Source organism: Lissotriton vulgaris, chromosome 11 (genome assembly GCF_964263255.1).
Source record: "Lissotriton vulgaris chromosome 11, aLisVul1.2, whole genome shotgun sequence".
Classification (NCBI taxonomy): Eukaryota; Metazoa; Chordata; class Amphibia; order Caudata; family Salamandridae; genus Lissotriton; species Lissotriton vulgaris.
Window position 1 is genome coordinate 1,070,063,717 of NC_141699.1, and position 18,091 is coordinate 1,070,081,807.

Consider the following 18,091-nt stretch of genomic DNA (forward strand, 5'->3'; position numbering starts at 1 on the left):
TTCTTTAAACACCTCCAAATCTGAGATTTCCTGAAACGAAAGATGGGTGGGGGTATGAATAAGATAAAATTAATAGACTTACTAATATCTGATGTAGGGAATAAGATTGGGGGCAGATATCTAAGTATTATGGCATTGTTTCCCGACGATATGGAAAAAGTATCCTTGAAATGGTTAGAGAAAGCGGATATTTCGAATAATGAGTTTAACTATGCCTATGAAATGTCGCAAACAATTTTGTTGTCTACTAAGCTCCAGGCACAATTTTTTAAAACGTGCTTCTTTTTATAATATACAGCGGACAGAATAGCAAAATGGGGGTCCGGCCCGAGTACATGTTGTCCAAGTTGTAAACTGTATAGTGCTGATTGCATACATATTTTCTCTTCTTGTGAGGGTCTAAAAGCGGTTAAACAAGAAATAGAGAAATTCCTGTCGACAATTTTAAATAATACAATTGTATTATCTAACGGGAACATATTACTGGGGGCCGCAAACTTCGAAAGTCTCAATACAGGCTATGAACTTCGCTTTATTGCATTGGCAGTTTTCAGGCTTTGCATTGCCTCTGCATGGCGAGATAATCAGGCTCTATCGTTTCTACAATGGTTAGCTCGATTTCTTGCCATTGCAAACGTCGAAATTGTGGCAAGAGGCGGCGGAAAAAAGGTCTAAAAATGTGGACTCCCCTGATAACCTGGCGTCAAAATCTGGATTTCATGGAATGAGCTATTCCCTTAAGAGCCTTAAAATAATTAGTTATGGGTATTACTAGGCAGGATTGGCTAGGTCTTGTGGCCCTTGGTCTTGTTCTTGTGTCCTGCTTAATCTTCGTAATGTATATCCAATGTTTTCCTTTATGTAAAAATGTTTCTGTTGTATGTTATATATATTCCTTCCCTGTATATTAATGCCTGTTAATAATGGTACACGTATCGGTCTGTTCTGGTGGGCGGGGGGTGGGGAGGGTTTGGGGGGGTTAGAAAACAATTGCTGTAAAACTGAATAAAGATATTTTATTTAAAAGGAAAGTGAAAGAGCGGGACACTACAGCAACACCGGGACTGAGAGTAGAGAACTATTGCTTCTAGCTGTAAGATGTCCCAGCATCTTTGGAGGTGATCTGTCATTGGAACAGGATAATACATGAAATGCAAGGACTCTCCTCTCCCAAGGCAGAAGCAGCAATGATGGTCAGCATGAAATGTCAACACAGTGAGACTGGAAATAAGAAAGGGGATAGGATTTGAAACACAATCATGCATGTGGAAGTCATCTGAATCCTCCTCTTATCCAGCCAGAGCAATCTATCTGCCCTCAATGCATTCATTTTGAGAAGATGAATGTAGTCTAGTGATAGCAAATTGTGTTTCAATGCAACAATGAGAGAAGAACACAGGGAATCACACTACACTATCCTCCAACATACAATACAATGCACAAAGGCAAATACAGCAAGGTCATCAGTTATTTAAAAAAACCTCCTAGGAGACCTTTTGTCTATCAGGATGGTAAACCCTCACCCACCATCATAGGGTTGCTCCCTTTCCCAAAGAAATACCAGCCATTTGTTCAAGGCTTGGATATAGTACTTAATTAGGGTTTTATATAAAATGTTATGCATTCATTTTAAACACTGCTTTTCTGCCTTTGTTTACTTTAAGTATCAGTCAAGGGTCATTAAGGACGCTCTAAAACACGTTTTAAAGTGCTTTCTTGTTATGTTTCCAGTTTTAAGTATGACCGGAAGAGGGAAAATGCTGTCTTTTTGTGATTTTTTTTGTACCAGTCGGGACAACAGAATACTAGCCATGCCGGTAAAAAAACTGACAGGTGGTAAGCTTACCCACAGAACGCAGAACGCTTCGTCCTTAAAAAAAATAAAAAATCAATTAAATTATTTCTGATCTTGCTACATTTGTCTTTCTGTATTGTACAAACATGATCCCGATTGAGAAGAACATTCTAAAATACAGGAGTAACTCCACAATATATATTTCTCCACTTAAACCCACAAAATTCAGTCTGGACACAATATAAAATGTACATTTTGTCAGTCAAGCTGGGTGCAAAAAAGCTGCAAAATGAAGAGTTTATTTTATAAGTATGAGCATTTTCCTTTCAATATTCGTCTACTTTTCACAGCTAAAAATGATATTTGAAGCTTTGTAACATTCCATTTATTATTCATAAGGTTTTTTTTCGTACACGAATAAGGCTGGTGGTGTTCCCTCCTAGGACAGAACAGTCTTGTTTATGCCAAAAGAAAATGTAAAAAATCTTCCAGTGAACACACACTCAAACGGCAGCTCGGGCATATGAACAGGGATCGTCTTCTCTGCTACTGCAAACGTCCACACACAGCCGCCATGACACCCTCACAGGAAGTGACACGCGCCGACAGAGAACCTTTCCCTTCCTCTGGTGGGAAGGTCAGAGGAAGTCAAAAACACCATAGTTCTTTGCTGCTTGACAAAACAAACACAAGGGGTTTAAAAACAAAACAAAAAACACAATAATTTAGGCAGAAATGAGAACAAAACAGTATTAGCTATTGAAACTCAGTGCTTAAAAAAAACTGAAAAAAAATGATGCAGGTTAATTGTGTTAAATCCAAAAACAGTGTTATGTCAAGCCAGGCAAGCAGGCAATCCCCCCTGCGAACAGTACGCGGTCCAGAGCCTTAGGTGGCAAGATTAAACTACAGGTTCTGCCGATTAGTGCAGCATTGTCAGTGAAGTTCAAAGGCGCACAGCCACTTAGCACAAACTGCGCCGTTTTGTTTCCCTTTTTAAAAAAAATAATATATATTTATATTTATGATATCAAGACCAAACGAGCACGCTGGCATTTCTCAATGGCGAAAAAAAAAAGCAGATGAGTTTTTTTCACATCACATCCACAAAGAACTCACTAGGATTTCCCATTGCAATTCGGAATGACTGTCTACTAGCGGTGAGTTCAGGGGGCACGGAGGCTAAATCCCGACTCGGAGGGGCACCTGGAGGCCCCATGGCAGAAGGAGGCGGTGCCATCATCATCATCATGGGAGGACCGTAGAGAGGAGGTACCCCTGGCGGCCCGTAGGACTGGTGCGTGTGGTGGCTGCGGATGCTGTGCGCTATCGAGTGGTGGCTCCGGTGACTGTGGTGGCTTAGGTGGCTGTGATGGCTGTGCTCGCTAGCTGGTGCGGACCGCTCGCTTGCAGCCCTATCTCGACGTTTAGTACTCCTGGTGGTGTGGTCTGACTCGCTGCCACTACCGCCAGACTTGCAGTCCCCGCCTTTGGCTTCCTTCTCTTTCCTTCGGTCACTGCCACTTCGGTTTGAGCCGCTACTTCTGCTTCCTGCAAAAAACAGGATTGAGAAGTCATTTTTAAAAATTGGTTATAGTGTAAGGGTATTAGTAAGTTAAGGATTGTGTGTGCTGAAATTGTAAGATAGGGTATGCTTCCCCATGATCAGAAGATCCACAAGTAAATTGAAATCTGAACAGTAAAACATGCCTGTGATATTGTGAATAAGATCATGTACTGAAAATCAAGAGAAAGGGTAAGGGAAAAAGCAGTTGAAAGAGTTTAGACCAAGGGCATCTCATACAGGTTTACAAAAGAGTCTAGATAAAATGTGTCATGATGTGTCATGAAGAGTATTTCACATTGTGTTGACCCTTGGCACTGAGTACCACAGACCCTCTCCCTCCCCCCCCCCAATACATTTTTTTCCTGATACTTCTGTTGTCCAATACAGGCATGGCTTTGTGGGTGACCGAAGAAGCCTGTCTTTGTAAGAGAAGAGGGCAGGATGCTGGTGATATCTGAATACATCCTACGGGCAGGACTGGCAACACCTATTTTAATCCTATGTCGAAACCAGACCATCATTTCTCACAGCCCAAGAAAAGATATCAAAGACGGATATAAAAAAAAGATACACAAGTGTGACTAGACCTAGGAGCAATGGGGCAATATGGGCTTCAAAAGAGTATGTTTCCCTGTTTAAGACAGAGTGTATGAGAATACGTTGCTATACAGGGCCAGACTGGGAACCAAAACCGGCCCGGGGGGGGGGGGTTGGGGGTGCCGCCGAGCTCATTGCCAGGGCCGGTTTCGTCCGATTTATGCTGCAAAAACGTCCCTGTAACAAAACCGGCCCCCACCCGTGCGGCGCACCAGGGGATTGCCTGGTGCCCGCTACGGCCAGTCCGGGCCTGTTGCTATATCAGTGTAACATTACGTAAATGTATGCGCCTCACTTGTGGTCAAGAACATGGTGACCATTACATGGCAACTACTTTTCAGACTTAAAACTAAGTTAATATTCTGTTTTGCACAACCCCGATAAAATCAGCCGTGTATGTATATAACACAATAAGCGTTGAGGCCTGCTGGGTGGGGTTATCCTACATACGGTGCCAATGGTAGCTGCATGGATAGTTATAGGTGCAGTCAAAAGATGAAAGGCATGCATCATATACACAACTCTGTAATGCACTTAGTGGAAAACGTAATACTAAATACAACTAAAGACAGGTGTAGCAAACTGAACAAGTTGACCCTGAACCCAGGACTCCTACCTCTAAAGACTGACAGCCTTCCTAGCCAGTGGCGGCTCCTCCGCTAAGGCGGAGGAGTGTCGCGCCACTACTGAAAAGGAAAAATAAAATGATAATAACGTATTGTTATTATCATCTTTGTTTTCCTATTGCAGTCAGTGGCTCTCGGGCGGGGTGGGGCTGGCCAGAGGAGTGGGAGGAGTGGTTTGTACTTCCTATGTGCGCACGACTGCTTGACTGGCCGGCTTGGGCCAGCCAAACAGTCATGCCCACTTTGCATCTTCCCCACCAGGATGTAATGCACAGCTCGGTGAGGAAAATGGCCAGTCTCCCATTCCTCATCAGAGCGCCGAACTACGGCGCTCAGGCCAATCACAATGCTGCAGTGCAGTGTTGTGATTGGCTCAGGGGAGTTTGGGTGGGTCCTGCAACCAGGCCGGAGACAGGAAGAAGAGGATGGAGGAGAGGTGGCGGGCGGCCGTTTTCAGGTAAGTATTTTTCTTCTTTTTCGTCCCCCGCCCCACCACCCAGGTACGGTAGCAGCCGCTCCTGCTCCTAGCCCTAGGGTATTTTCTCCTCCCATCTTGAAGGTTAGGGAAAGTTTCTGAGCCCAGGGCAGTAGGACCTACCTTCACTGTGCTGGCTCCCAGCGCTGCCCCCAGCATAGCTGTATCCTGGCTCAGGGAATCCAGGGTGTGGGTTGTAGGGGTGCACTGGGGGGTACTGGTATGAAAAGGCCATGGGCCATGGTGCTGCTCCTGGGTGGGGCAGAGGAGCCAGTGTGTCCTGATCCGAAGCCCCACTTGAGCCATCTCGGTCATTCAAAGAAAGATTTGCAAGATCTGTAAAGAGACAAAAAATGTTTGGGTAAATTATTGATTCAGTAGGCACAACCTTCTCATCCACTCTGTATTGCGTCTACAGACTTTTATCTCACATTATGGACAGAACGCATCTCACTGCCTTTCTGGTACTTGTGTATTCAGTCTTCAGATGTACAGGTGCCAGAGGAGAAGCAACATCTAATGGTAGCCCTCTTGTACTAGGTATTCCTAGGAATACATTCTCAGTTGTCCCTGCAGTCTTGCCAAGGAAAGAACCCAGAAAACATTTCAATTTGAACACCTTTAGCTGGTAGAGCCTCTCTTTAGTCGTCGTGAACAGTGACACCCAGTACCCAGGTTAGTAGAAGGCATGGGACAGAGACCTATGTGAGAGGATGCCAGGGCACAGGGTGACCTGTGTTTTACATCAATTATAGTAATGTAAGCTTCTGCTGTGTCAGAACAAGATGTATTGAGCTATACCACCAGGTGAATCCTCCTGCAGAAGAGATTAACTAACAAGTGTACCCAGATCACTGTGAATGACTCTCTCTATATGGACTCAACAATAACATTCTGCAGTACAGCAGGGACGGCTCTTCTGCTAAGGTGGAGGAGCGTCGCCCCACATGCTCTCAGAGCAGAGCAGCAAATATGAAAAGATAATAACGTCGTTATTATCATTTAATTTTTTGCAGCTGTGGGGCTGGGTTAGGACGGGTGGGGCTAATGGAACAGGGGGAGAAGTGGTTTTCATACTCCCCAACTGCACATGACTGTTTGGCTGGCCCTCTTGAGCCGACCAAACAGTCATGCGCACTTTGCATGTTCCCCACCAGACTCCATTACACAGCCTGGTGAGGAACATACAAAGCCTCCTGTCACAACACGGCATTGCAGTGTTGTGATTGGCTCAGGGAGTCTGGGAGCCGAGTGCTTCCTGCTGCCAGGACTGCAGGAAGAAGGAAGCTGAACAGGACGGAGGAGAGGCAGAAGCCGGCGAAAAGGTAAGTGGTATTTCTCCACCGCCGTTCCCCGTCAGCTGCTACTGTAGTACAGAAGAGTTCTTATCCAGTTTTTAAAAATCAGAATATTTGCAAAATGTTGACCGCTTTGTTGAATCTTTTGAGGCAAAAAAAGGGTTTAAAAAATACGTTATTTAGACAAAGTCTGTCAAAGTGCCTACAATTATAAATAAAATCAGAATAATAGCTGATTTCCCAGTTATTCCTAGGACTCGATCATTTAATGGACAATTCATAATTCGACCACTGTATTCCTCAAAGGTAAAAATGGATTAAAGTACTATTCAATAAAAGGATAACAAGTTGATAAAAGCGCCTTTGGTTAAAGACAGAAGAGAAGCAGTACAGACTGTCTGGTTGAAACTGTTTTTAGGAGTGCTAGTATTCAGGAATCGTTTTGGGCTTCTGAAATTAATTTGAGTTGCTTCGCCACACACCCTAGAAATTTTCCCAATTTTGTGATCACTTGTGGCTGCTCATTGTTCAATACGAAACTAACGGCTGATGGTAATGTCTGTGTCCCCTCCTTGATCCATAGCAACCTAAGCAATCTTCTGCGGTCTGCCAATAGTATAGGGCATATGCAAAGCAGATGAGTTAGTGGCTCCTGCGAAAGATTACATAGTCGACATAGTTTTGACTCTGGTGTGTCCGCCCATGGTGGCAACAGATCTAATGACACAAATGAGCCCATACGAAGCTGCAGAAATGTCATCATATAGTAGGCGGAAAATGTTTCATTAATGTATGTTTGTGGGCCTTTTCTGTCGTAGCTACCGAGCACCAGGGGAAATCGTCTGAGGCATCTTCCTAGGTTCCAGCCTAATGTGGCAGCTGGAAGCGACTGGAAGCTTCCCCGACATAAGTGTGATAGCGGCGTCTTTTCTGCAAACTTTCAAGTATGCCTGAGACCAAGGCTGCTTGAAGCCAAGTTCCAAGAAACAAGAAAATATGACATTAAGTGTCACAAGGTTTCGACAAACGAATGACAGCAGGCAAGGCCAAGTATAGAGTGACTGTAATAGTTATACTGACTCAGTATCCACCGTTTGAGGCATGTAAGTAAATATTAAAATTAAGGGCTCTCGTATTTGAGGCCTGAGAAGAGGCTTGCTATCCTATAAGTCAAAAGCAAAAGGAGAGAAAAAAAATATTAGGCCTGAGCAAAATGACATTGGAACATAACCGTGGGTTAATTTTTCAAGTGCAATACCCCATAGGGCATTTTTTTCCGTCATTTCACACAGTTTCGGTGAACAAATATGTGATTTTGCACTCAATTACAACATTCCAGATAGCTCTAATCAGATGAGAGGTGCTAAAGAACCCAGGTTTGAAAGGATCAAAACCTGCCTGGGGGTTTAGCAGCAGATAAGTAGAATTAATGTAAAGGAAACACAGCTTACCACACGCTGTAGCAGTATTCATCTTATTATAATGACTGACAATAAAGTTTATCTATTACATTTTCCAAATTTCCCGCAATGAAGACTCCAGGGGTTGAAGTGGATTCAAAGGGCTTGTGGAAGACAGGCCAACCAGGATTCATGCGTCTCATACACTGCTGTATAGGTGTTCCCAAATCACTCCTGGAAAATGTTCAGCGCCTTCAAACTAATACTTATGAGGATATGGTGTAACTCTTAATGAATGAGGTGTTCTCCAAGAATTATGTGAGATTCCTGCATAGATTAGTAGGAAAAAAGTACACTCTATCTGCTATAGCTTGTGCCAGGAATAGGAGTGGCGACAGCAGGTCGCAATTAAAAGGCACTGGGAGTTGCGGGCTAGAGATGAGATGTTAGGATGAGCTGTTTGAAGTCATGGTTCTGGATTAGTATGCGATAATGCAGTTTATGCTGTGGTATAACATGTTAGGACTAGAATGCACTGATAGAGAGGGGCGCCATAAATTGGGGAGAGGATGCATTTGCAAAGCGATCAAAGTCTGCCTGGTGGAGTAGAAGACCGAGTGTGGAGATCACTGCTGGGAACAGTAGATGCTTCACGCGACCCAGAATGAAGTGAACAAGAGTTTGTAAGACCCAGTTCAGAAAGGAGAAGGAGTTCCATTGGGAAGAGTCGCAGAGGACTACAGAGCCGCGATCTGAGGAACCATCTCTGGAATAGCAGGGATAATGGAAATAAGAATCAATATATCTACCGGCAAGAGTCGATACCAACCTATTGAATAGTAGGGATGCTCTACATCAGAACTAGTGCGTTCTAGCAGAGCACCTTGGGATCATCGAAGACAAAGGGTTCTGCTGTTAAAGGCTAGAATACTCCAGCGGAGTGGTTGGTCTACCATGTGACAAAAACATCCCTTGAGGTGATGAAACTAATTTTGTAAGAGAAGCCAAGGTTATCTGTAGATAAACTTTTGCCAAAACATTTTCTGTCGATCCTTAAAATTACGATTCACATGACCACAATTTAGTTATGATACATGTTTCTGAAACATTCATTAACTCACGCCCCAAAATGTGTTTATGAGTGACACTTTGATAAAAACTTAACCCGCACTGAATCAAAAACATTGGTTCCTTAGTTAAGCTAGGAGAATGTTTCAACGTACTGCCAACGAGATCTCCGAAGATGTAGTAACACTGCTCCGAGAAGGTGATTTTGTTCACTGTGTGCCGAATATAACCCGCTTTGAGAAGATTGCTGGCGTACTTGCGGGCTTCTCGGCGGTCTGTGAATCCTTCCACGTGGTGATAAAGCCAATCTACCACATCCGAACCTGCAAATAATATCAACATTTAAAAAAACAAAAAACTATGAGAGCATGCAAACACACAACCCGCATGAGGCACTCCTGAGAGCATGCCAAGCCTGGTCCACATTCTTTGTTCCCTATTATCTAACGCTGTCCTCGGATTCTAGGATCTCTTCCACTTCTCTGCAGCACGAAGCCCAATTCAGTGAAGATTAATATAAAGCAGCATAGTTCAAGTCTACAATATCCCCACCGCACAGTGGAGCAATGCAGAAACCACAAGATTACAGCTATAAATTCAACCAACTTGCCAGTCACACTCAACAAGAAAGCTCAACTAGAACACACGCTGCTAGCCAACAATTGCTAGCCAACGCAGAAAAGTATTCTAGGCACATTGCAATAAAACGTAGGAATTTCAAAACAGAATAAGGCAATCAAACTCTGCAGCAAGGCAGAAGATTATCACACCCACATGAGATACTTCTTTTTGGCCTACATTTGTTATGAATTAAAATAATTTGTACCAAGGGAGATGTTAAACATTAGGCATTAAATGTAGAAATTAGGCAAATGATTCAAGTTTTGAGTGGCTTAAGAGTTTAAGGCTTGCTTTATGCTTTCAGCTTACACATAGGACACAAAATACAATCCTCGTTATTCAGTTTTAGGTATCTTAAGGAATTTAATCTTAAATTTGTTATTATAGTTATGTTTAAGAGATTAAGGGACTGAATCATATGTTGGCGGGAAGATAACGGCCTCAGCAGTGACAGAATTTCCTCCCAACCAACATAGTGGTTTGCTCGCCCGATCTATATGCCGGCGGACCTTCAGTTTAGCCACTGGGGAGACTATGCTGTTTCCGCTGTAGTCAAACTTCTCAGATGGCCCTGCGGATTAAAGGCTGTTGGAGAAATGGCTATATGTACGCCCACTCAATTAGGATGGGTTGACGTATAGCCATTTTTTACTGTCCTTAACTGCCACGCAAATCCTGGCGGTGAGGGACAATAACATGCAAATAATGTTTCTCCGCAATAAGAGACGATTGCCATGACGAGGGGAGCATTACTTTTTTTTATATTATAAAAAGAAAATCTCGTTTTGGGATGGTAAATAAAAAAAGAATACTCTTTGATACAGGGCTACGCCCTGCTGATGCATGCACTGACAGGAACTGCTGTTATGGCGGTTCCTGACAATTTTTTTATGAATGATCACCGGCTTGCTGGTCATTTATAAATTATGCAGGTAGTCCCTTCGTCATGATGATGGTGTACTACTCCATCCCCAAGGCGGAACGGCGGTCCGTCTGTCAAAATTAAGTTTGGGCCTAAGTTTGAGTACTTAGCTTTGTATTTATCAATGTCAGTTTAAGCTTTTAGATTTAGACTAAGGGGTTCACTTCAGACGTCAGCCACGCACATCTGGAGAAATACAGGACCACAACCAAGTATACCAACCACACCCTTCTGCAAAGTTTACACAGCACAACCATGTAATTATTAATCACACAGGCGAGCTAATAAACTCCTGGGATATTCATATTCAGACAATCCTGAAGAGATTATCAAATGTAAATGTACAGGAATTTATAGCGCAAATCACCGAGCGGTTTCTAAGCACTTGCTTAGGGAACCCGTCCTGGTATTCCCCTGTGAGATAACCCCGGCAGGATATCCGCAAGGTGAAAGCAAGGCATCCCGCCGCGAGGGGCCGTTGTGGAGATTAAGCAAGCTATTGCCCAGAGTCGCAAAGTGTGAACCCGTGAATCAAGTAGGCACCGGAGCGAGAATTGTCGAGTCCATGGACATTTTAGGACTCAAGACCCCACCGAGCCGGGAATTGAACCCTGGTCCCGAGCTGACCTCTGCTTCCAGGTCTGCCTCCTCTAACCAGTGAGCCACACTTCTCCACTTCAACACAGGTATCCCTGCTCCAGAGCCAAATGCTGAAACCAAGTGTCCATGCCACACACTATGGCAGACTTCAGACCCTACAACAAAGTACCCAAGTCATAAACTGCTACAGATCCCAGTCTACGTAACCAAGAATCTCTGCCTTACACTGCTGCAGTGCTTAGACACCACAAAGGAGAACACGAAGCACTTAATGTAGCACAAGTCTCTTAGCCTTAGGCTGTTGTAGTTAACTGACGCCATTCTCGTGAATCCTAGTCAAATACTGCAGCAGAACACAACTTACTATCCCAGTCATAGAGAGCTTTCAAAATTACCACAATAATGTATAAACCACTCACTGGTCTAATGCCCAAACAAGACAACCAAATATCTCAGCCCTACATAGCAGCAGACCACAGTTACCATAAACAGGTATCTAAGGAAACCGATGCAACCGTTCTTGCAGATAAAGGAGGCCGTAGAACTTTATTAAACCAGCACTTACCTATGAAGGCATTGGGGATGGTGATCTTGAGCCACATCCTGTCCCGGACCTCAAGACCGGACTCGGTGGAGCGCATGGCCTTCACAATGGTGGCCATGTCACTGTGGATGGACAGGTGAAAGTCATCGAAGCCTGCAGATCAGAGTGAAGGGCAGAGGAAGGGAGGGAGGCAAGAGATGAAAGGGGGACCAGGGTAGCAGTTAGTGGGGGACAGGAGGCGGAAGGAGGGGATACGAAGATCAAGGGAGGAAATTGGGTTCAGGTTAGGGATTGTAGGGAGGAGGAAGAAATGTGCGACATGGAATTTAAATGAGTGTTCAAGGCATGAAGATGAAGACATCAAACAATCGAAGGGAACAATACATTCTAGAGCACAACTTAGGAACTGTGCCACCATCTTGTAGGTGAGGGTTTACAGAATGGAGCTTTTCATGTTCCTCCATTTAAATGTTTATAGTTGCTGCGGGTCTTTTCTAGGCCTGGGCGGAGTTCCGCGTGGCTTAAAAACTCCATTGTGTTCCGCAAGCAGCGGAGTGCAGTACGTTGCGCTGATTTTTAGCACGGAGAGTTTGTCCCGTGCTGTAATCAGCACTAACAGCACCACATGCAGCACAAGAGGGCGCAGCTTCTTTGTGCCACTTGAGTTGATGTTCTACCCGAGTGGCAGCTTTCACACAATGCGAGCAGCACGTTTCTCACCATTAGCGACCTGCCGCGACTGCCCGCATTGAGAAATCTCGTCAGGAAGTGATCTAGCGTGGATTTTCCTTGCTCACCTACTTAACGTTGGTGAGCCGCAAGAGAGGAAAAACTTCGCTGAGCGGAGGTTTTGGGATCCCTGTGCTCTACGTAGAGTTGGAAAATGTCCGCAACTTCCGCAAGCGGAGCGGAGTTTACTTCCCAAGCCTAGTCTTCTCTCTCCACTTTTAAGTCCATCTGACCAACAAACTATCGCTAAACATTCTGAAATAAGTCTTTATTCATTGCTGCAAACTTGATAAAAACTTTTTCTAACCACCCCATCCCTGCTGTAACCAGTGGCCTTAATGCCCACATCTACGTCACTTACCTTTTGGGACTCACTTATTTCTCAGAACTGCTGTATAAACACTGTATTGTTCCATCTCTATAAAAAGCCTCCTGTAAAGCCCTTTCTTGCAACCAGTTTTGTCCTACGCTGTCCTAAACAAAAATTGATTAAAAACACACTGGGGGAGGAGGGCGTACAAACCTGCACTAAAGAGATACCGGACAGTCCAGGCAGGCAGCAATTCAATGTTCACACGCACTTCCAGGCAAGGAAACACACAGTTCAGTAAAATGATGTATGCGACTATTCAGCATTTCCCTTTCTTTCAATACATGTATCAGTCTGTTTCTTTGGCCTTGTTTGGCTCTGATAGAAGGAAACCATTGCTGAAACTAATGGCAATGAAACCTGCAGATGGGCAGTACACCAATTTTGCTTCCAATTAATTTCCACTTTTTCTCTATATTCTACTGTGGTCCCCACGGTGCCCATCTCCACCCTAATTCAACAACTAAGTCACTAGCTGTGCCCGCTCCTCTCCATTGGGCCTCCACTGTCTCAACTAAAACACTCACCACCGCCACAGTTCAAGCAGCACCACAGCACCACCACCAAAGTTCATGTACCACCGCCTCCACAGTTCATGCAGCACCACCGCCACAGTACATGTAACACCACGTACACAGTACATGTAACACCACGTACACAGCTCATGCAGCACTGTCTTTACAGCTCATGCAGCACCTCTCCAAAGCTCAAGCAGCACCACCTCTACATCTCATGCAATACCACATCCCCAACTCACGCAGTATCGCCTATACAGCTCATGCAATACCACCTACACAGCCCACGCAGCATCACCCTCACAGCTCATGCATCATCATCGCCACAGGGCAAACATCATCACCTCCATTAGAAATACGCTCAGTACATTTATCTCATCCCCTGGAAGAGTTCTCCACATATCCATCTGCACTGAAAGACTGGTTCATGATCCAGTAGCCTTCACTGGAGGAGTGACCCTACAACCATCAGCTGCTCTGCAGCACTGCTCCATGCATCCCCTACATCCTAAGGAAGACGTCACCATGGGAGTACGGCCTATGATGCTATGCAACAATCATCTCCGCTGAAACACCTTTCCATGCAGCCTCCACGCGCACTGGAAGATCGATCCATGTATTTACCACCTCTACTGGACGGCAAGTCTCTTCATGGATCACGCTCAAATACAAGGCAACATGTCCCACCCAATGCACGGAAATATGTCTTTTATGCAATCATCGTCGTCACCAAAAGGAAGCTTGATCTGTCTACCACTGCAGCCACGAGTCTGTGCTGGGCTTCAATCACCTGCACTTCCACTGAAATTGTAAACTACCATCCCAATGATGCAACTACCATAGGCTAACTAGGAAAATCAGATTCAAAGATGTCGCTGCTAATACGCGAATGTCATTTATTTATCCACGGTCTACACTGGAGGACTACTGCTTAAGCATACCACCTTCACTGGAAGAATGCTCTACAGAAATTTGCCTACTGGCATCGAAACATTTTCCATTACTGCTGCCCATCTTTTTTTAACCGCTTAACCAGAATCCTTCATGTTATGGACTATTTTATAACTGCACTAAGGGCGCGATTACGAGTTTGGCAGTGCATGGACCCCCAGACTCGTGGGGGAGCAGCGGTGGCGGTCTCATGCCCACCTTGTTACGATTCTGGCGGTTGGAACGCCACAGCCACCAAGGAACCACCATTCCCTGGCTGTGTTGCAGTGTTTAGAAGGCAGCACTATGCTTGGCAGAACCGCAGTGGTCCCGCCAACCATATTACGAGTCTTCTCTCCACTGGCGCGGTCATGGATGTTCCTCCTCCATGATCACCGTGGCGGAGAAGAAACAAAGGGGGCCCTACAGGACCCCCTGTGCCTTACCTGCATGTGGATGCACACAGGGGAGCACTATATGTACCCTCCTGTGTGCAAGCACACCAGTCCATGCTGTGCAGGAACGGCTTTTGGTGTTCCCATTGCGGTGCCCATTTTCAGGGCACCGCCGAGGCAACGCTAAAAAAAATAAAAGCCAACCAGACAGGAGAAAATTCTTAATCTGGCGGGCGGTCCGACTAAGGCTTTGGCAGTGCAGACTTGCGGCAGCACCGACAGTCATAATCAGGCCTTAAGTGTTGCATTGCTATAGAAAATGTTGGCCTTGGCCAGAGGAGGGCCCAACTTACACATGCGTGATAGCTACAAGTTCTGGGGTTTCAGCTGCCTCACCTTAAGGACAGCCACAAGATGTATTCAGAAATGTATTGTTCCCCTAAGCAGCAGATAGCAGAGGTGAGAAGCCATGCTTTGGGGGAGCATGGGCAGCCCTGGCATGGAGCAAGCACTTACGTTCCATTTCTGGGATGGAGCTGGTGATGGAAGAGCTAGTGGAAGTGACTGTGCTCATGGAGGGGCTCATACCATACGCCGGATAGGTGTTGGTCATGGCTGCCGTGTGTGATACCCACGCCGCCGGATCGATTGGTCGTATAGGTTCACCTGATGAGGCAAGAACAGACAAGAGATTAACTCAGCACAGAAACTTCCTCACCAGATGCATACTGATCCTCCTGCACGATCATCACCTGGAAATACAAGGATATTCGTTTCAGAGGATTATCATGGCTGATCCCATGACTTTATCAGAATGGTGAAGAGGAAACACAAACAAGATTGCTCATCAACTGGAAGAAGGGCGCTATCGGGCTGGATCTCAAAAACATAACTTCCTTTCTTTCACAGGGATTTCTGGAAATGGAAGTAGTACCACTGAAGAGAAATAAAGTGATAGAAGACGACAAAGGGTCAATGGGAGAGGTCTAGGAAGCGGCCAAATAGTGAGGAAGGAATGGGAGACAGTGTAAGATAAAAGAAGGGGTTAAAAAATTGAAACTGGGGAAAGGATTAGGTTAATATATATTGCATGCCTGGCTACTGAGTACGAGAGGACTGACAAGTGAAATAAGTAAAAAAAAATGATTAGTAACATGGGAGGGTTGTGGTTATATGGCTGTTTACAGACAAGTTTGAAATTGGTTTGAAGGGACAGTTTGAGTGGGAATAGGAAAAGATATGTGGCAGCGAGGAGAACTAGAAATAGCTTCTCCATAATGAGGTTATGTTATTTTAAAATATTTATTAAGCGCACGTACACCAAGCGGTTTCATGGCGCTCAGGACAAAGGAGGTCATTATGGAATCTCTTGAAAACTGCTCAAACAGTCCCATCAGCCACCTAACAGCATCTCTCTCACTTATGGGTATTGTCTCCATCTCCTGCCTTCCATGATTCTCTACCCCACTAGCTGCCTGGAGGCATAGCAGATACTCTCTTCCTTGTTCTGACACCTGGAGGGGCCGGCTTCGGACCTGGATGCGGTGGGCATGTCCACAGCAACATGGAAACTGGTGTCGCTAGCTGCCAAACCAAATCAGCTATGTTACATTCACCATTAGACCTCTGTGAATAGACTTCTAATCTCTATATAGATCATGTAGGCCTATACATTTATATCAAGCGGTCTGTGTGTGTTCAACTACGTAGAAAATGCAAGACCCCGTACTACAGAATACTGGCAGTGGACCCACATCAAAGACCCCCAATGTTGTGCGCCTCCAGGAAAAGGCGATTGAGGTTTTGTAATGAGTGTGTCTGCTCCCCAAACTAAGGAAACATTTATAAGCAGTCACCTGAGGTGAGATGGGGAGAGGGTGCAGCACTGCTCATGCCTTACGGTGAGGAGGAATATCAGATGGGAAGTCAAATTTGTAGACAACATGGAATTTGAAAAGTAATTAAAATCTGGCGACTGACAAGTCTAATGACTGAGGAAGGGCAGAACAATTGCAATGGATGGAAGCAGTAATAAAGGGACTGGTGTGTGCCAGGGAGGAGGAAGCGAAAGGTGCAGATAAGAGACAAGCATGTTCAGTGCTGACCAAACTGAAGGGATGTAGTGAAAAAAGATATGTAAGATGAATCTGTTAAACAAATGGCAATATACAAGTGTGGTAAAGAGAACAAGATGATGGATGGAGGGCTGAAACCTTTCAACCGCTCACCCCCAGTCAAGAGATTGGGGTTGAACCCATCGTTCTTTTGCTCCCCATGCCACTCCAGTTTGGTCACGGCCATTTGCAAATCAGTCTTGACCCTGCTCCTCATGGGAACAGTTCAGCCTGAACTGCCAGGCCAGGTCCTCCCCGGACCGGAAACAAGCATCCTGGGACCAGTTTTAGGTTTTCACCCCTCATCAGCCAGGCTAGCTTTAATCCAGTGGCACAGATGTACAAGTGTGGGCAGACAAGTAACAGTGTGGAGCTTTAAACAAATGCCAATAGTGTAAACAGGTTCCTAAACTGAGGTCTGAACCTGGCATATCGAGCATGTTCTAAAGAAGGACTTTGCCGGGAGGGTCAGCATAACTCATGCTTGTGCAGATGGAAAGAGGTGCCGGATGTAGAGGCAAAGCCGACCAACATCTGCATAAGGTAAACGTTGAAAGAAAAAAAAATCAGTACCCATCTTCAAGAAAATCACAGTGAGAAAGTCAAGAGTTGAGCCTCAAGATGTTCAAAAGAGGGGGAATATAAGAGTGAGCCTTGCATTTATTCATGAAGGAACACATGCAATGCCAGTGGCTGGAAAAGGATATAGAGAAATAAATTGTTTATTGTCAAAGGCTCCAAGAGGTATAGTGCAACTGGAACAGGGTGTAAACCTTTGCAGTGAACATACGATAAGCAACTGATGACTTTGCTAAGAGCGTTACGGGGAAGTGGTGGAAACAAGGGGCAGTGGGGAGGGTTGGTGCGAAGGATCAGAGAACAATACTGTGAATGGGCTATGGGGGTACAATTAGGGAAAACAAGAGGCATTTGGTAGGAAGTATGTAAAGTAAGGTCAAAGGATTAGGTTTCTCAGGTAAGAGAAACACGCTAAGCATCTTGAAAAGGAGGGAGATGTTATGTTGATATGTGACAAGTGGTGTTATTTCCAAAGCTACAACCAGGAGGTGTGTGCCGTGCGGTTCTTTCAACATTGGAGGAATAAAATTTCTGATTTAATATGGCCAGAGGCTAGGAATGTAGTGCAGGTAGATTTGCATTCTGGCTATTACAAGTTACCAGTTTAGGAGTTGTTGTGTGAGGTACAAAGAGTATTATTTACAAATGGCAGCAGGGACTTCAACTGTGATGCTGAGAGGTTCTCCATAAAGGGGCTTAGACAATCCAGGAGTGTTAAAAGATACCTAAAGCACATGCAGATTATTTATTTCTTGTATGGTAATGAGAGACACACAGAAAAAAAGAGATGACATGAACCTGCCGAGGATGAAGTCAGGAAAGGTATAAAACTCTTTTCATGGCCAATTAGCAGTCACAGATCACCAGATTATGGGGTGTAAGCTGCACTGCATGAGGGGGAAAGAACCAAGGACAGCCATAGGAAAACAAATTTTATTACACTTCT

The 18,091-nt window shown here is 44.8% G+C and overlaps 1 protein-coding gene across 4 annotated transcripts in view; it reads right to left on the bottom strand.

The window, feature by feature from the left end:
- Positions 1-2,037: 2,037 nt before the first annotated feature.
- Positions 2,038-18,091, bottom strand: part of DVL3 (dishevelled segment polarity protein 3) — a 393,303-nt gene continuing 377,249 nt past the window's right edge. For 2 of the 4 annotated variants that reach the window (XM_086944462.1, XM_086944464.1), the window contains 6 exons: positions 14,969-15,118; positions 11,535-11,666; positions 8,982-9,149; positions 5,184-5,396; positions 2,915-3,346; positions 2,038-2,465 (listed from right to left, as the gene is read on the bottom strand). In XM_086944462.1, coding sequence (XP_086800588.1) covers positions 2,434-2,465; positions 2,915-3,346; positions 5,184-5,396; positions 8,982-9,149; positions 11,535-11,666; positions 14,969-15,118 — 1,127 coding nt within the window. In that variant the 3' untranslated portion in view covers positions 2,038-2,433. Of the gene's footprint in view, positions 2,466-2,744; positions 3,347-5,183; positions 5,397-8,981; positions 9,150-11,534; positions 11,667-14,968; positions 15,119-18,091 lie in introns of those variants that run through there. The other 2 variants (XM_086944463.1, XM_086944465.1) reach the window with 2 other exon arrangements.